Source organism: Bison bison, unplaced genomic scaffold, assembly GCF_000754665.1.
Source record: "Bison bison bison isolate TAMUID 2011002044 unplaced genomic scaffold, Bison_UMD1.0 scf7180017863013, whole genome shotgun sequence".
NCBI lineage: Eukaryota > Metazoa > Chordata > Mammalia > Artiodactyla > Bovidae > Bison > Bison bison.
Genome location: NW_011493585.1, coordinates 11,893 through 32,069, shown reverse-complemented (window position 1 = coordinate 32,069; position 20,177 = coordinate 11,893). Strand labels below are relative to the sequence as shown.

At 36.7% G+C, this 20,177-nt stretch overlaps 3 protein-coding genes across 3 annotated transcripts; 1 reads left to right on the top strand and 2 right to left on the bottom strand.

The window, feature by feature from the left end:
* Positions 1–3,275: 3,275 nt before the first annotated feature.
* On the top strand, positions 3,276–4,202 carry LOC104983627 (olfactory receptor 2J3-like). The gene has a single exon (XM_010833158.1). The coding sequence runs from the start codon at positions 3,276–3,278 to the stop codon at positions 4,200–4,202; it is 927 nt and encodes a 308-aa protein (XP_010831460.1).
* A 3,039-nt stretch (positions 4,203–7,241) lies between these two features.
* LOC104983626 (olfactory receptor 2B11-like) lies at positions 7,242–8,177 on the bottom strand. Its single transcript, XM_010833157.1, has one exon. It carries the CDS (start codon positions 8,175–8,177, stop codon positions 7,242–7,244), a length of 936 nt encoding a protein of 311 aa, XP_010831459.1.
* Positions 8,178–17,587: 9,410 nt separating this feature from the next.
* Positions 17,588–18,538, bottom strand: LOC104983625 (olfactory receptor 10C1-like). The gene has a single exon (XM_010833156.1). The coding sequence runs from the start codon at positions 18,536–18,538 to the stop codon at positions 17,588–17,590; it is 951 nt and encodes a 316-aa protein (XP_010831458.1).
* Positions 18,539–20,177: the final 1,639 nt, after the last annotated feature.

The window sequence follows — 20,177 nt, the reverse complement described above, 5'->3', positions numbered from 1 at the left end:
TGGAAGGCTGCAGTCCATGGGGTCGCGTGAGGGTCAGACACGACTGCGTGACTTCACTTTCACTTTTCACTATCATGCATTGGAGAAGGAAATGGCAACCCACTCCACTGTTCTTGCCTGGAGAATCCCAGGGATGGGGGAGCCTGGTGGGCTGCTGTCTATGGGGTCGCACAGAGTTGGACACGACTGAAGCGACTCAGCAGCAGCAGGAACAGTATAATAAGTGATAAACAGCCATGTAATGATTTCAGTAAATATTCAGAACTCTCTACGTTGGAGAATAAAAATATATGTAGACATTATAAATTGTGAGCAGAATTTATATATTGTTTCAGTTATTGTCCCAGAGGAAAGAAGTAATGTCAAAACTTCCTTGAGGCCCTGTGTTCAGGTTCTCAACCCTGTGATACACATGTGCATACTTTCAACTTTCAGCACCAGTAGTCATTTTTCTATCTTCCTCCAACCTCACACCCTTGCTTCTTTGCTCTCTTGGTGAATTTATATCTTCCTTTTCTCCAAAATTTCTCTTTTCAAGTCAGTTATATTCACATGTCTTTTAAGATACGTTCTACCACTGTTCTCCCTGTTTCACAGATCTATTCATGTGAACTAAGATTTTTAGCTTTCTTCGTATTGTGAGTATCCATCCATAGTTGATGTGCCTGTGTGTGTCATTTTTTTTTCTTTGTATTTGTATTGTGTTTTAGTTTTTGATTTAGAAATAAGCTGTGAGTATAAGAGAGCAAATCAGAAGATAAAGTTCTTTCTATAATAATATTTCACTCAAGCTCAGTGTTTTTTGTTCTGTATAAGTATTATGAAATTATAACTAAATGTGATATTGTTCATCATATCCTCATATATATTATATATTTAAGATTATTTGGATTGTAATTTTTGTGCTTTCTATAATCACATAAATGGAAATGGCATGAAAATGCTGAAAAGAAAACTAAAACTATTTATTGAAAAAGATTATTGTTCCACAAGAATTTTCTTTTGTAGCTAAGTAAGGAATTTTTCAAGTTACTATTTACCTAGATGTCACCCTGGGGTGAGGGAGAATTCAACTGTTAAGAAGTTATTTTTCTGTAACAGGGAAAATATCTGAATGAAATATAAAAGTGAAAATACTTTATATTTACTTTATAAATTTTTAATTTGATAAAATATCAAACAAATAAATTCTGCAAAAGTGGTACAAATAACTACCATTAACCTTTTAACCAGATTGAGCAATAGTTTACATTCTGCCTGGAATATTTATCTCATCTATTATCTATGTAAATATCCTATTTCTCATTATATTTTTATTCACTAGTTTTTAGTATCCATTTAACTTCCTAACTTCACTATTCCTTCTATATTGGTTAGTTAGGATACTGATGTCAGGAATAGCTTTTATTTATATATTCTTTTAAATTTATCAGTATGAGTGTGGATTCTTATTTCCTCTGGTTCATTAGTGTTATAGTTTTTCTTAATACCCCAATTGTCTTAGAACTGGCCCTTTAAGAGTCATAGACCCTTAAAATTGGCTTCCATTTCTTTCTCATGTGTCCCTTTATTTCTTGGAGACTTCCCATTTTCTTTATTTAAGTATGTTTTAAGTATATTTAAGTATAATATTTTGTTAGTTTCAGGCATACAGCATAGTGATTTATTATTATTGCAGATTATACTTCATTATGCTATGGAGTATATCCTTGTTGCTTACCTATTTTATAATAGTAGTTCTTTACTCCCAAGCCCTTAATTTGTTCCTCTTCCCTCCCTTTCCCCTTTGGTAGCCACAGTTTGTTTCTTATACTTGTGAGTCTTTCTCTTTTTTGCAATACATTAATTTGCATTAATTTTTAAATTTGACATCAGTGATATCATACAGTACTTGTCTTTTACTGACTTACCTCACTAAGCATAACATAATTTAGGGCCATCCACATTGCTGCAAATGGCAGTATTTTGTCTTTTTTTAAGGCTCAGTAACATTTCATTGTATTGTATTGTTGTTCAGTTGCTCAGTCATATCTGAATCTGCGATCCCATCAACTTCAACATGTCAGGCTCCTCTGTCCTCCATTATCTCCTGGAGCTTTCTCAAATTCATATCTATTGAGTCAGTGATGCTATATATATATGTATATACACCATATTGTCTTAATCCAATCATCTGTTGATGGGCATGGGGATTGCTTCCATGTTTTGGCTATTGTAAATAGTGTTTCTATGAACACTGAGATGCCTTTTTTTGAATGATTGTTTTCATTTTTCTAGATATATAACCAGGAGTGGAACTGCTGGATCATATGGTAGGTTTAGTTTTAGTTTTTTGAGAAACCTCCCTACTGTTCTCCAACTTACTTTATACACTAACTTACATTCCCACCAACAGTTAGGCGTGTTCCCCTTTCCCCACATCCTCAACATTTGTTTTTTGTAGACTTTTTGATAATAAACATTCTGACAGATGTAATATGCTATCTCATTGTTTTTTAATTTTTATTTCTCTAATAACTTGTGATATCAAGCATCTTTTTATGTGCTTTTTAGCCATTTTGTATGTCTTGGGAAAAATGTCCCTTTAAGTCCTGTATTCATTTTTTTTTTTTGATTGTTTGTTTGATGTGGAGTTGTATGAGCCGTTTGTACATGTTGGACATTAACCTTTGTGAGTTGCATTATTTTCAAAATTTTCTCCCATTCCACAGCTTGTATTATCATTTTGTCAATGGTTTCCTTTGCTATACAAAAGGTTTTAAGTTTAGTTAGTTCTCATTTATTTTTGCTTTTATTTCTTTTACCTTAGGGAATTGATCCAGGAAAATATTGCTGCAATTTATGTCAAAGAGTGTTTGGCCTGTGTTCTCTTCTAGGAGTTTTATGGTTTCCATTGTTATGTTTAGGTCTTTTACCCATTTTGAGTTTATTTTTGTGTATGGTATGATTAAGTGTTCTAATTTTATTATTTTACATGTAACTGTCTAATTTTCTCAGCATCACTTGCTGAAGAGACTATATTTTTCCATTGTATATCTTGCCTCCTTAATTGACCATGGGTGTGGGTTTATTTCTGGGCTCTGTATTCTGTTTCATTGACCTAAATGTCTTTGTGCCAATACCATGATATTTTGATTATTGTAGCTTTATAGTATAGTCTGGGGCCTGGGATGGTTATACCTACAGTTCTGTTCTTTCCCCTCAAGATTGCTTTGACATTTACTTTCCTTTTATTTTGAATCTATGTGATTCTTTCATCAGGTAACAAGAAATGAATGATAATGGAAAAAATAAATGCAAGCTCTGAAGGCTACTTTGTTTTACTGGGTTTTTCTAATTGGCCTAATCTGGAAGTAGTTCTCTTTGTGATTGTCTTGATGTTCTACTTGATGACTTTGACAGGCAACCTGTTCATCATTATCTTGTCATACTTGGATTCCCACCTCCACACTCCCATGTACTTCTTCCTCTCAAACCTCTCTTTTCTGGATCTCTGCTACTCTACCAGCTTCATCCCTCAGTTGCTGGTCAACCTCTGGGGTCCAGGAAAAACCATCTCTTACACTGGTTGCATGATTCAACTTTATTTTTCCCTTGCACTGGGAACCACTGAATGTGTGCTGTTGGTAGTCATGTCCTATGACCGTTATGCAGCTGTGTGTAGACCCTTGCATTACACTGTCCTCATGCACCCTCGTTTTTGCCATCTGTTGGCTGTGGCTTGTTGGGTAAGTGGCTTCACAAACTCAGCACTTCATTCCTTTTTTACCTTTTGGGCACCTCTGTGTGGACATCGCCAAGTGGACCATTTCCTTTGTGAAGTTCCAGCACTGCTTCGACTATCATGTGTTGATACCCGTGCTAATGAGCTAACCCTCATGGTCATGAGCTCCATTTTTGTTCTCATACCTCTCATCCTCATTCTCAGCTCCTATGGTGCCATTGCCCGGGCAGTGCTGAGGATGCAGTCGACAACTGGACTCCAGAAAGTCTTTGGGATGTGTGGAGCCCATCTTATGGTCGTATCCCTTTTTTTCATCCCAGCCATGTGCATATACCTCCAGCCACCATCAGGAAATTCTCAAGATCAGGGCAAGTTCATTGCCCTCTTCTATACTGTTGTCACACCTAGCCTCAACCCTCTAATCTACACCCTCAGAAACAGAGATGTAAGAGGGGCAGTAAAGAGACTAGTGGGGTGAGAATGAGCCTGTATCCTTGTGACATTAATGGTACAATGGAGCATCTCTTCATCAATGATTCATCCATCCATCCATTCATTGGCCACTCTTTCATTTACTTGCTCTCTCAGGACTTATTGAGCATGTACTATCACAAGGTCACAGAGTTCATTGTAGCAGATATAAATTAAACACAGACTGCCTGAATACCAATCACTCTCTGGTGGAGAAAATAACTATATAAAATCAATATTGAATTCCATATTAGATTTTTTTCCAATGGCACAAGCCTAATAAAACAAAAGTATCTTTTTCTTAATTGAAAATGAGATATGGATTGATTTAAAGAGCAGGTATAGTTCCTATGGAAAGATGATATTCATAGTCTTAAAATACGTAGAATATATCTTTTAAAAAGTATTTTATTTATTTGCTTATTTTGGCTGAGCCAGGTCTTAGTTGCAGCACATGGGATCTTTAGTTGTGGTATGTGGACTCTTATTTGAAGCATGTGGGATTTAGTTTTGACTAGGAATTGAACCTGGGTCCCCTGCATTGAGAGCATAGAGTCTTAACCTTGGGACTCCCAGGGAAGTTCCTAGAACATACCTTTTAATTTCTTGTTTTTTAGGCAGAATGCATCAATAATTTGTTTTCTTTGGTTTAATTAAACACATAATGAGATACTTTAAATCATTTCTCCAAAACTGTTATTCTTTTTTGGAAGTAGTTAATATTGAGAGGAATTTTGGTCTATATTCTTCATTATACCATTACCAATAGTAAGAAAATAAGTTTTATGAATCAATTAAGAAGGTCTCTGAAATAATGCAACCATATAAGCATCTTATATTTCTCATTTTTCAAAACAGTGAGAAGTATAAAGGAGATGAAAATAGTTGTAAAAATGCTATATAGCTCATAAGGTAATGGTCATCATAGGCAAGGTATTGGTAGGTAAGAACATGGAACACCCGCTTAACCCAAGAAGCAATGAAGAATATCTGAAGCAACCAAGCAGGCTTTGCAGTTACTATGCTATGCAGATTTGAGGACACCTCTAGTGTGAAGCAAATCATAGTTACACCTTTTTGATTTCTCGCTTAAAGCCTTTCTCAAATACTTGTCTGCATTTTTATAACTAGGGGTTACAATACTTTGCTGTCTTCCTTTTGTTCTTCAGGAAAGACTTGCTTGGCTGAGAAAAGAAGAAAAGTTTTTTGATTAGCTTCCTTGAAAAGGCAATCTTGAGATTGCTCATGCTTTTACATCAAGTATAGAATACACTCTAACCTTCACATATAATGTGTTTCCTTCAACAGAGCTTCTCAGTGACTAATGAGAATATTCTTCATGCTGGAATATATTGGACATATACGATTACTGTGAAGTAGTCTAGAGTAATAGCATGTATCTGTGGCTTTCCCACTACCACTTTGCTCAGTGTTCTTTATCCTTAAAATTTTTGTGCATTTTCTTTAGGAAGTCCTGATATTTCAGAGCCTGGAAAACACTCACAATTCTGAAATGAGTCATGTTTACAGGCCTAGAAGGTGGTAGATAATTTAAGGAAGCAATCCAAACAGCTCTAAAACAGTATCTATAGCAAAGCTTATGACACAAATTTTGCTGGGTTTTGCCCTCCAAACTAAATATTACCACATTCCTATGTGTTTAAGACTAAGTTAGACAAAGGATATATTTAATAAAAATGATCAGAGATATCATTTAACATCACAAAATTTTAAATTTCATTGCTCTCTCTCTCTCTGTGTATGTGTAAAATTTTAAAACTTTTTTTTGGCATTCAGCCATCAGTCAAATTTTACAGTTATTTAGAATTTTTCCAAACTAGACACACCAAAAATCTATTTAAAGAACTTGACCAAGTACCAGAAGATCTGTTCTTTATAAAAAATTAGATATGAGTTCCAACTGATTCTTGTTCAGGATAGCACGCAATTTTCTACCCAATAATTTGCTTAGATTTTGATCATACCAGAACACATGCCAGAAGAGTTCACATCACTGTTATTTTTCTTGCTTGTTAATTTCATTACAAAGCTGTATTTCTCATCATATTAATTCTATACTGAATAATTACAAAAGCATTTAATTTGCTTTAAAATATGTAACTAATTTTGTGACAAAGTGTTAAGTCGGGTGTGAGTCCTGGAACTAAGTTTAGCACTTTTAACTTTTAATGATACAGATTTTGAGGATCAAAGAGATACTTATATTGTTTGAAGTAATCAAGCTGCTTTCCACCTTAGAAATACAAATTGTTTCTTTCTCATAATGATTCTTGCACAGTTTCAAAAGGCATTTCAGGCTACCCCCATATGGTTCTACCTTGTGGTTCATTATTAATATCGGTATCTTTTCCTCTCATTGATTCAGAAAGCTCATGCTTATGATATTAAAAGGAATGTTAAGAAACTTACCAATGTGTTTCACATATATTTTATTTATTTTAATATTTAATGATACATTTTTTTTAGGCAAAATAAAAACGCTGTTCACTTGTTTGTTAAACAAGAGTCACAATGTGTTTTTAAAGAAGCAGTAGCATCTACCTAAGCTGATAAACTTAATGAGACTCATGGTTGATTTAAGGTGTAGAGTGCCTCACAGTGGTGCCATGTTCCCTTTTAGATGGGGCCAATCTTGTAGAGTGTCGGGATGTTTCTTAGGTGACTCAATCAAGGAAGTTCACTGGTGAATGCTTGCTGTGATGATTAGCTTGAACACATGAGTTTATAATTTATATTATTGCCTTCTTTTCTTTTACTACTTAGCACAGTTATGATTTCATTATCTACCCACCAGAATAGAACTATTTTTAAAAGTTCGCACAAATAAAAGGTGCTGTTACTGGTGCATATTAGCCAAGTATCACCCTTGCCTAACACCATTTTAGAAGAATATGAGGAATGTGACATATTTTGCAAAAAGAACATCTAACATGAACTGAGGAAGGGCGACAAGAATGAGTTATTAAAGAAACCTCTATATACCTAACCTAATGGTTAAATAATTTCATTTGATGTCTGCCAACACTCACTTGGAAGTGAAAATGCTCCTCATGAGGTTGCCCAGTGCCCCTTTTACATCTTTATTCCTCAGAGTGTAGATGAAAGGGTTGAGTGTAGGAGTTACTACTCCATAGAAGAGAGCCATGAACTTGGGTTGGTCCCTTGAGATGGAGGAGGGGGGCTGAAGGTACATACTAATGGCTGGACCATAAAACAAGAAAACTACAATGAGATGGGAAGAACACGTCCCAAAGGCTTTTCTCCTTCCCCCCAAAGATTTAATCTTAAATACAGTATGTCCAATACAAGCATAGGAAACAAGAATTAAGCATAGTGGTACAGCTAACAAAAAAAAGCATATCACAGAGAGTGTGAGCTCATTAGCAACCTTTGCACCACAGGCAGTCTTTATCAAAACAGGAATCTCACACAACAAGTGATCCAGGGTATTGCGACCACACAGTGGTAACTGTAATGTAAGAGTGGCCTCTGAGACAGCATAGGTCATTCCACTCAGCCACACGGTGGCCACTAATAAGACACAGATGTGCCGATTCATGATGAGGGTGTAGTGTAGAGGTTTGCAGATGGCCACATAGCGATCGAAAGACATAACAGCCAAAAGCAGACATTCTGTGCCCCCCATTATGTGGAAGAAATAAAGCTGAAATGCACACCCCATATAGCTGATTGTCTTAGACGTTCCCAGGTTAAAGAGCATCTGAGGGACAGTGCTTGTGGTGTAGCACATGTCCAAAAAGGAGAGGTTGGTGAGGAAGAAATACATGGGGCTGTGCAGACGGGGGTCTAACTTGGACACCAGAATGATGGCTATGTTTCCCATCATGGCCATGGGGTACGTTATAAGCAGGATAATGAATAGAGGAAGCTCTAGCCAAGGACGGTCAGCAAAGCCTAGTAGAAAAAACTCTTCAGGATGGCTTTTGTTAATCAGATCCATTATTTTCAGTTTGTTTCACCTATGACAGGGAAGTGGCAGGGAAGGTAGAAAGGTTTTGCAAAACTGCAAAACACAGTTATGCAGTGTGCACAGTTAAGCATCTGGTCACAGAAGATTGGCTACAGTAAATTGGGTAGAGGTGATAACTTAAAATATGTGACAGCAGGTGACTTAATTGCTTTTCGTGATATTACAAAACAAAGGTAATCACCTTAAGCAAGTAACCCAACCTTTCTGAAACTGAATTTCCTGCTCTGTATAATAAAGATGACAATAACTACATCCTTAGGATGTAGTTGTTGTTGTTCAGTCACTCAGTCATGTCTGACTCCTTACAACCCTATGGACTGTAGCCCACCAGGCTCTTCTGATCATGGGATTCTCCAGGCAAGAAGACGGGAGTGGGTTGCCATGCCCTCCTCCAGGGGATCTTCCCAATCCAGAGATCAAACCCAGGTCTCCTGCATTGTAGGCAGATTCTTTATCGCTGAGCCACTGGTAGGATTAAATGCCAAGAAGTGACTGTTTCAGATACTCCAAAGTAATGATTTTCATACTTTTTTTTGCATAAATATTAGCTGAAGAAGCAATTAAAGTTTATTGGTTTCTATATGCAGGTGTCTGATAGAGTAGATGTGGCTTGGAGCCTAGGAATCAGATGGTTGTTTTATGAAAACACTATGCTATTAATACAAGCCAGTACTGAAATATTAAGAAGAATAAAAATATTGAGGTAACAATAGCAAAAGAAGGAGTCAGACAAAACCTAGTACTGTAAGACTTATCAAAAGAGCCTTTCCAGATTCAAGTATATTTTTATAGCTGAATAATTGTATCATCCCCATGGGGACTATGAAGGCTGGTTTTATTAAAATCCATCTTTGTAATTTAGAATTGAGCAAGAAATGTAAACAATTTCATGTCAGTTTCCTGAAGTGTAAACTGAGAGAATTTAGCTATGACATATGTTTTCTCATACTCAAAAATTTGTTTGGGCATGTAAATTTTCTTGCATAATTACTTCATTCAAACTGGGCATTTGACTTTTTATTTTCAATTTTAATTATCTGTCTTATAAGAATTTTTCTTTATCAAGTGAGCTTATCATGTTTTTATGAGACTTTGGACAGTTATCAGTGATTTACTTAATTGTATTTAGCTACAAATGCAACCTTTATGTCCAGGAAACTGGATCAGGAGAAAATTCTCTATTATAATTTAGCATCAGAGACTTATTCATAACTATAAATTATTTTACATCCTGAGGCTACATTCTTTAAACTTTTTTTTTTAAGGTAAGAGGCATAGTGTAACAACAAAAATCAGCTAGCTGAGTAAAGCAATACTTTGAGAAAGTTAATAATGTAATGAGATTTTTAAATACTTTTCCTTTAGTTTCATGAAGTGTGTTTCATGAAGTATGTAATCTGTCAAGTGAGAGATATTCAGATGGGAAGTTAGAGTCATGTATCCTGGTGACAAAATTCTGAGTTACCCTGACAGTTAATTATTGGTTTAGGGACAACAGACTACATTTATAGGGTTGCAAAGCAGTTTTCACATTCTCTATTTCATTAAATCCTCAAAGCCTTCCTGTGAGGTGTCACATGAAGCTACTCAGGGTTAAGATGTCATTATGACTCTTTTATTCCACACTATCCCTAGGTCAGATGTGTATAATACAAAAATAAAATAATAGTTTCAAGTAATACTTAATGAGCCCTGTGTGCCAGACTCTACAGGAAGCATTTTATACCTATTAAATCATCCAGTAACTATTCCCAAGTCCTCTGACAAAGGAAACTTTAGTACCCATATTTCAAGATATTATTAATCATTCATCACTAATGTCTACTAATGACTAGGGAGGTTCTAAAGATCAAAAAGTTGAGAATTCCTTCAATGAGGTAGACAGATTATAGACTATAGATTCAGGATTTCAAGTTTCCAAGATGTACAATTAAGCTCTGGGATTGTATCAGTTCAGTTCAGTTCAGTCACTCAGTCATGTCCTACTCTTTGTGACCCCATGAACTGCAGCACGCCAGGCCTCCCTGTCCATCACCAACTCCCGGAGTTCACTCAAACTCACGTCCACTGAGTCGGTGATGCCATCCAGCCATCTCATCCTCTGTCGTCCCCTTCTCCTCCTGCCCCCAATCCCTCCCAGCATCAGAGTTTTTTCCAATACATCAACTCTTGGCATGAGGTGGCCAAAGTACTGGAGTTTCAGCTTCAGCATCATTCCTTCCAAAGAACACTCAGGACCGACCTCCTTTAGAATGGACTGGTTGGATCTCCTTGCAGTCCAAGGGACTCTCAAGAGTCTTCTCCAACACTACAGTTCAAAAGCATCAATTCTTCGGCACTCAGCTTTCTTCACAGTCCAACTCTCACATCCATACATGACCACGGGAAAAACCATAGCCTTGACTAGATGGACCTTTGTTGGCAAAGTCATGTCTCTGCTTTTGAATATGCTATCTAGGTTGTATACTAGATCTCTAATCTTTTCCATGCCATTCTCATATTTCATTACTGTTAACTCTTGGATTCCATGACTTTTTAATCCTACTTTTTGATCTACTTCCAGTGAATTTTCATCACTATTTAACTATATAGGGATCTATTTATCCATGAATGTTTAAAGTCACTTTAATAAAGCATCAGACTATTTCTTTTGATTTTTCCTTTGTATCTCCACTAACATTTTCATCCTAGTATATCTTTTTGTACATAATTTTCACACAGAATATTTTATTATATTTACAGTGATTATTAAGTTATGTGTAGGAAAATACTAGAGAAGAAAGAAAAGTTCTTAATCTGACTTTAAAACATCTGGATGAAACTTGTGGACATTAAATTCATCAAATTTTGACTATGTATTAAAAATATTCACTTGCTTGAATAAAAACTTCACATTTCACTCAGGTATTTAGTATCTGTCAGCTATACAGATACTAAATGTTTAATGTTTATTAAAATTTACATGCATTTAAGTTTGGTTTCGGAGAAGGCAATGGCAACCCACTCCAGTATTCTTGCCTGGAAAATCCCATGGATGCAGGGGCCTGGTGGGCTGCAGTCCATGGGGTTGCTAGGAGTCGGACACGACTGAGCGACTTCACTTTATTTTTTCACTTTCATGCATTGGAGAAGGAAATGGCAAACCACTCCAGTGTTCTTGCCTGGAGAATCCCAGGGACAGGGGAGCCTGGTGGGCTGCCATCTATGGGGTCGCACAGAGTTGGACACGACTGAAGCGACTTAGCAGCAGCAGCAGCAGCAGCAGCAGCAAGTTTGGTTTAAGTGAGAGAATGATAAAGACTGATTACGAAGAGAAATCTAGTTGTTCTCTATAGGCACCAAACTAGTTATTCACAAAATTTAGAGACGTCTCCCAGAAATGAAATGCTGTTTTCCCTATATATGTTAGGTACTGTGATGTACACAGATTACAATGCTCCTTAAGAATGCATAGTTAAAAAAAAATGTGTCTTTTTACTTACCTTATTTAGATAAGTATCACAATAAAAAAGGATTTAGGAAGGAACACACTTGAATTTTTCAAATTTTCAAAGAGAGAAAATATAGTATGCAGTTGACTATTTAAGAATTAGCTTTAGAAGTCTGAGTTTACAATTTGATACAATGCTGCCAGAAAGAAAAAAGCCAAGATTAGGAAGACAATATGGATAATATCAAGAATGCTTTGTGAGTGTGTAATTTTATTATATTTCTAAGACTCTTGAGCATTGTTTTTAAACAGTCCATTTATGCTTATCCCAGATGAGTTAGCAGAGAAATTTCCTTGGGACGGGGTTCTCTATGGAAATGCTTATTGTGTATAATTAGTTACCTACTGAATTGAGGTTGGTAGCAAATCTCTTCTATTGTTAGGCTTGTTCTATTTTATTTTTTGTCATAGGTTTTATTTTTAAATGAATTTTTATTGGAGTATAGTTGATTTACAATGTTGTGTTAGTTTCTGCTGTACAGCAAGGTGAATCAGTTATAATATACATATATCTGTTCTTTTTTAGATTCTTTTCCAATATTGCAGAGCAGCATTCTGTATGTTATCCAGTAGGTCCTTCAGATCAGATCAGTCGCTCAGTCGTGTCCGACTCTTTGTGACCCCATGAATTGCAGCATGCCAGGCCTCCCTGTCCATCACCAACTCCCGGAGTTCACTCAGACTCACGTCCATCGAGTCAGTGATGCCATCCAGCCATCTCATCCTCTGTCGTCCCCTTCTCCTCTTGCCCCCAATTCCTCCCAGCATCAGAGTCTTTTCCAATTAGTCAACTCTTCGCATGAGGTGGCCAAAGTACTGGACTTTCAGCTTTAGCATCATTCCTTCCAAAGAAATCCCAGGGCTGATCTCCTTTAGAATGGACTGGTTGGATCTCCTTGCAGTCCAAGGGAGTCTCAAGAGTCCAACACCACAGTTCAAAAGCATCAATTAGTTATCTATATAGTAGTGTGTGTGTGTTCATCCCAAGCTCTTAATTTATCCTTCCCTCCCTCCTCTCCCCTTTGGTAACCATAAGTTTGTTTTCTACATCTGTGAGTCTGTCTGTACTTTGTAAATAAGTTCATTTATATCTTAAAAAAAAAAATTCCCCCATGTAAGTGGTATCATATAATACTTGTCTTTCTCTGTCTGAATTATGTCATTTTTTAATGAGCTATACACTTGCCTTTTTATTCTCCTGATTGTTCAGCAGGTAACTATTGACACAGACACATAGGAACAACTTTCTAAAGGGTACATTAATTTTCTAAGACAGTGCAACTTAAATTTATAAGAAGGATAAAACACTTTCCTGACATCCTCTATAGTTTACAGAACTCTTCTTTCACAATGGAATTATTATTTCATATTTTAATGTGAAACATTTCATGTTACTTTCCTTAATCCTGACTTATGTCATTTAAGATGATAATTTCCAGGTCCATCTATGTTACTGAAAATGACATTTCTTTCTTTTTAATGGCTGAGTAATATTCTACTGTATATATGTACCATATCTTCTTTAGCCATTTATGTGTCAATTGACATTTAGATTGCTTCCATGTCTTGGCTATTGTCAACAGCATTGCAATGAATATTGGGGTGCATGTGTCCCTTCAAACCATGGTTTTCTCTGGATACATGTCGAGTAGTGCGATTGCTGGATTTTTAGTTTTTTAAGGAATCCGCATTCTGTTCTTAGTGTCTGTACCAATTTACATTCCCAGCAACAGTGTAAGATAGTTTCCTTTTCTCCACACTCTCTCCAGCATTTAATGTGTATAGGCTTTTTGATGATAGCCATTCTGACTCATGTGAGGTAATAATAGCTCACTGTAGTTTTGATTTGCATTCCTCTAAAACAGCGATGCTGAGCATCTGTTCTTGTGCCTCTTGGCCGTTTGTATGTCTTCTTTGGAGAAATGTCTGTTTAGGCCTTCTGCCCAGTTTTTTGATTGGGTTGTTTGTTGTTTTGATATTGAGCCATATATATGAGCTGTTTGCAAATTTTGGAGATTAATCCCTTGTTGGTCACACGTTTCCATGTCATGATTTTTTAAAGTTGAAGCATGATAGACATACAACATTACATTATTTTCAGGTATACAACATAATGACTCGACCGCTGTATCAGGAAGAACAAAGGAGGAGGACATGGCAACCCACTCCAGTATTCTTGCCTGAAGAATCCCATGGAGAGAGAAGCCTGGTGGGCTACAGTTCATAGGGTTGCAAAGAGTCAGACATTACTGAAGTGACTTAACATGCATATAGTGGGAAAGGATCACAGTAAATTTGGTTACCATTGTTCATTATATAAAGTCACAAATTTTTTTCTTCTGATGGAAGCTTTTTTTTTTTTTAAAGATTTATTTATTTATTTATTTATTTTATTTTCTGGTTGTGGTGGGTCTTTGTTGCTATGCATAGGCTTTCTCTAGTTACAGTGAGCAGGTGCTATTCTAGTTGTGATGTGCAGGCTTCTCATTGTGGTGGCTTCTTCTATATCAGAGCACAGGCTCTAGGTGCACTGGCTCAATAGTTGTGGTGCACAGGCTTAGTTGCTCCATGGCATGTGGACTCTTCCTAGACCAGGGATTGGAACTGTGTCCCTTGTATTGCAAGGTGGATTCTTAACCACTGGACCACCAGGGAAGCCCGGAAGCTTTTAGGTTTTACTCACTTAGCAACTTCCAGTTTCTCCATGCAATGTTATTGATTATAGTCCATATGCCACACATTTTATTCCTGTGGCATAATTTATTTTATATCTGGAAATTTGTTACTTCTTGATCTCCTTTATGCATTTTACCCACTGCTAATGCTCCTCCCCTCTGGCAATCATGAATATGTTCTCTGTATTTATGAGCTTTGCTTTGTTCATTTGTTTTATTTTGATTCCTCACATAAGTGAAATCATATGGTATTTGTCTTTCTCTGTGTGACTTATTTCCTTAGCATAATACTATCAAGGTCCATCCATTTGCTGCAAATGGCAAGATGTCATAATTCTTTTATGGCTGGGTAGAATTGCATTGTATATAAATACCATATCTTTATCTATTTATCTATCAAAGGACACAAGTTGTTTCTGTATCTTGGCTATTGTAAATAATGCTGCAATGAACATATGGGTGCATATATCTTTTTGAATTAGTGTTTTCATTTTCTCCAGATAAATACTAGTATTTTGAATTGCTGGATCATATGATAGTTCTGCTGTTAATTTTTTGAGATACTTCTATACAATTTTCTATAGTATCTGTATTGGTTTTCATTCCCATAGATAGTGTTTCCTTTACTCTACTTTCTTGCTAAAACTTGTTATTTCTTGTTCTTTTGAAAATAGCCTCTCTGACAGATGTGAAGTGATACTGTGGTTTTGATTTGCAGTTCTCTAATTATTAGTGGAGGGCTTCCCAGGTGGCTTAGTGGTAAGAAGTCCACCTGCCAAGCAGGGGATGAGGGTTCGATCCCTGGGTCAGGAAGATTCCCCTGGGGAAGGACATGACAACCCCTCCAGTATTCTTGCTTGGGAAAGCCTATGGACAGGTGAGCCTGGCAGGCTACAGCCATGGGATCACAGAGTCGGACATGACCTAATGACCAAACAGCAGCAGCAGAAACAGTAATTAATGATTAAACCAATTGAATGTCTTCTCATGTGTCTGTTGGCCATTTGAATGTCTTCTTCAGAAGAATGTCTATTTAGAACTACCTATTTTTCAGTTGGATTGTTTGATTTTTTGTTATTGAGTTGCTTGTGTTCTTTGTATATTTTGGATATTATTTGGATAAACCTTTGGGTATATGATTTACAAATATCTTTTCCCATTCTGTAGTTGCCTTTTTATTTTGTTTGTGATTTCCTTCACTGTGCAGAAACTTTTAAATCTGATGTAATCTCATTGGTTTATTTTTGCTTTTGTTGCTATTGCCTTTGGAGTCGATCCAAAAATTATTGTCAAGAGTGATGTCAAAGACCTTACTGCCTGTGTTCTCTTCTAGGAGTTTTATGGTTTCTGGTCTTACATTTAGGACTTTAATCCACTATAAGTTTAATTCTGCATGTAGTGTGATTAGATGTTAATAGTCTGATTCTTTTACATTGTAAGTTGTCAAGTTTTTAATCTTTTCAAACTTATAAAACTTAACAAAATGTTAATGCCTTATAGATTCCTATTAACTTGCTTTAATGCTTAATAACTCATTAATTTTTCTAGATTAATAAACATACTTTTAAATTTATACAGATTGCTATTAACTTGCTTTAATGCTTAATAACTCATTTTTTCTATATTAATAAGCACACTTTTAAGTAATAATCTCTAATGCCTACATATAATTCCTGACTATTTCTGTAGCACAATTGTTAAGTGGCTATTTTTGCATGTTCAGATTATTTCCATTCTTAATTACTGTATACACATGTAAATAATAACCACAAAGTATTATGTTTCGGTCAACAATGAATTGGATAGTTTTTGGTAAAATGCGTATATCTGGTAAACATATCTTTGTCATTACTGAGCATCACTACTATACCCTGACTGTAGAATTTTCACAGTCTTTCTTCCCCTCAGCTTTTAAGAGATAAAACTGACCAATAAAATTGTATATAAAGTATATAATATGATTTGATATATGTGTCCTTTGTGAAATGATTACTACAATCAAGTTAAGAAACATATTCCATCACCTCAAATAGTTATCATTTGTGTATGTGTATGGTAAGAATACTTAAGAACTACAGTACTCTCAGCAAATATCAAGTATACAATACAGTATTATTAACTATAGTCACCATACCATACATCAGTCCCCAGAACCTATTCTTCTGATACTGTAAGTTAAGTCATAGTAGCAGCACAGTTCTCCACTTTTTGTCATATTATAGCTACTGTTTGAGTAGTTATTTATCCCTCATAGATCATAGCACCTCCCTGAGGACAAGATGTTCAAATCCAAGGAAACGCATCTAATACATGCCTTGAGCTACTAGATCGTGTCGTAATCATGTTCATTTCTCTTAAGAGCAAGTTTTTGGATGATTTCCAAGTATACTCAGCTATGAATCATTTGTACATATGTAAATTTTATAAATTGAATAAAAATCTATAATTTTTATATTAAATATTGTATTAAATACAGTTATTTATATTAATTATTTTTAGTACACCTTTCATCTTCCATCCTTGGATTTAAATGTGATTTCTCTTTATTTCTAAAAACGTTTTGACCATGAGGGCTCTCCATAAAAATTTCCCATATTTTTCTTTTAATATTCTGCAACAAATACCTCTGACTTTAAGAGTTTACTTCTGATGTCTACATATTTTTATAGCACACACAACTCAAAAATTTAACTCTATAGAATGTACCAACAATTAAGGCAAAAGAATTATAAAACATTTTTATGGAAGTAAGTAATACATGTCACAGAGTTACTAGGGAATTCAGAGTTTTATGGGACAGACCCTAGTGACAAGAGCAGAAGTCAGATGGGCCCTCAGGGGCTATACAATGCCTAAGAGTATAGAGTGAGAATTTGCCAAGCTTCTGAGATATAATCTGGCAATCTATACTCTAAACCTATACTTTTAACCTGAAATATTTTGGAAAACCTGTGTAATGTTGGACTCGCCTATTAAATTCTTTAATAGCCAACTTCTTTCCAGAATTTGGCAGTCAGAACTTTAGCTATGGGAAGAGAGCTGTCTCCGGAATTACAAGAATTGTTACAATCACTGTTATTAAAGAATGTTCTTACAAAATAGTTTGACAAGTACAATATTTTTTCCTCCCTCCTTCCTTTCGTCTTTCCTCTTAGGTTGAGTATGCATCTTTTGCAAAGAGGAATTTGTATGTTCCTCTGCTATCTACCCAGGAATCAAAACTTTTTCTTGCCCAGAGTTCTCCGAAGAGCTGTCTTGACTTCCTTGTTCCGTAAGCTGTAGATGATAGGGTTGAGCATGGATGTCACCACAGTATAGAAGAGGGCCAGGAGTTTATCCACCCCTGGTGAATGGCTAGCCTTGGGCCTCAAGTAGGTGACAGATCCTGAGCCATAGAAGAGCGTTACTACCAGCAGGTGGGAAGAACAGGTGGAAAGAGCTTTTTGGCGGCCTTCAGGGGAGGGCATGATCAGCACGGCAGCTAGAACTCTGCCATAAGAAGCAATGATTAATAAAAATGGGCTGGAAATGCAAAGAGTGGCCACAACAAAGACTGCAGCCTCATTATGGGATGTATCCCCACAGGCTAGTGCCAGAATAGGGGGGAGGTCACAGAAGAAGTGGTCTATTTCACAGGGGCCACAGAAGTCCAAAGAAAAAATATAGTTGGTTTGGCCCAAGCCTACTATGCAACCCACTCCCCAAGAAATCATTGCTAAATGGACGCACACTCCACGACTCATTCGTGTTGCATAGTGAAGTGGGGAGCATATGGCCATATAGCGATCAAAAGCCATGGCTGCCAAAAGACAGCACTCACTTATAGCAAATAATGTAAAGAAAAACATCTGTGTAGCACAGCCCTCCCGAGAGATTCCTCGGGCCTCACTCACAAGGCTCTGCAGCATCTTGGGTATGACAGAGCAAGTATATCCAATCTCCAAGAGAGACAAGTTGGCCAGGAAGAAGTACATGGGGGTATGGAGGGCTGGATTGGTCCAGATGGCAAGAGCTATGAGAACATTGCCTGTCAGTGATGCTAAGAACATAAGTAGGATGAGGGTAAATAAAAGGAAGCACTGTTCAGTGACCTCAGAGAATTTGGCAAATGCAAAGTGTTTCACAGACATGCTGTTGTCTTGCCACAAGGAACAATTGAGGTTCATGACCTGAAGAAAAGAAAAGCAAAGTCATCAGGAAGATTCTTTCAGATAGAAATATAAATCTTTATATTACTCTTAATAAGCTCCAGTGAGCCAAAGAGATAAATTTCTTACCTATAATTTAAAGTTTTAAAGTTTGGAAGTTATACTCATCCTGAAACCAGTACTATTCTATGTAACCATCCCAATTGATTTGTCCACAGTGTATCTAGTCAGCAGGCATAAAATGGGGAAAAAAAGTCAGCACAAATCTCTTTCATTCCTTCTTTTTATCAAATGAAGTTCCTCAAATACCTATTTCTTTCCTCTTCTTTGGCCACTGACTTACTTTCTTCACTCATTTACTCAACAAGTATTTATTGAGCAGAATACTTTCAAAGTATTTTGCAGTTACTGTAGGTCCTGGTTTAAAACAATGAAAAAATACCACTTCTTTCCAAAGGGAACTTATTTAGTTAAGGAAAGCAATAATTAAATGACTATTCAATAAATAATTGTTACAATGCATAGAATTAAAACACAGGTAAGTTCTGTTACTGATCAACTAAATTGGCTGTTCAAAAAGGGTTCTTGATGAAGAGAAGCCTGAGCTGAGATGTGAATGAAGAAGAGGCAACCATGTGAAGACTGTCACAGCCATTCACATCATGTCTATATTGTACTGCTGAGATAATCCCATCATTGCAACAGTTAAAAAAAAAATCTCATCTGCCAAGCTTTCTCCATCAGATTGTTCTTTGCTAAATGAAAATTACCCTTGCTCCAAGTTAAAAATCAAATTTATTAATATAATTGATGAAAATCTATAGATCAAGGTACTGACTATTGATAGAGACTTCTGTCTCACCTTTTATCCAATGGACCGTGTGTTATAGTCACAGCAAACTACTTGCATCTTTTCGTATGTGCCTTGAATGCATGTATTTCCTTTCCTTTGTGTTTATTTTCCCCTGGTGGAAGGGGCTGGAAATTTTCCTCCCTATTTGTCCATCTAGCGAATAATCTATTATTGAGTTTCAGCATAGCTTCATCTCCTCTCTGGAACTTTCTTCCCCAACTCCCCCTCTCCCTTGCCCTTGTACTAGTAAGTTACATGGCCCTTCCACTCCATCTTCCCACCACTGTCTAATTGATATTTGAGCATTTCAGTTCAGTTCAGTCACTCAGTCCTGTCCGACTCTGTGACACCATGAATCACAGCATGCCAGGCCTCCCTGTCCATCACCAACTCCCAGAGTTCACTCAAACTCACATCCATCGAGTCGGTGATGCCATCCAGCCATCTCATCCTCTGTCGTCCCCTTTTCCTGCCCCCAATCCCTCCCAGCATCAGGGTCTTTTCCAATGAGTCTTTGCATGAGGTGGCCAAAGTACTGGAGTTTCAGCTTTAGCATCATTCCTTCCAAAGAACACCCAAGGCTGATCTCCTTTAGAATGGACTGGTTGGGTCTCCTTGCAGTCCAAGGGACTCTCAAGAGTCTTATCCAACACCCCAGTTCAAAAGCATCAATTCTTCGGCGCTCAGCTTTCTTCACAGTCCAACTCTCACATCCAGGCATGACCACAGGAAAAACCATAGCCTTGACTAGATGGACCTTTGTTGGCAAAGTAATGTCTCAGCTTTTGAATATGCTATCTAGGT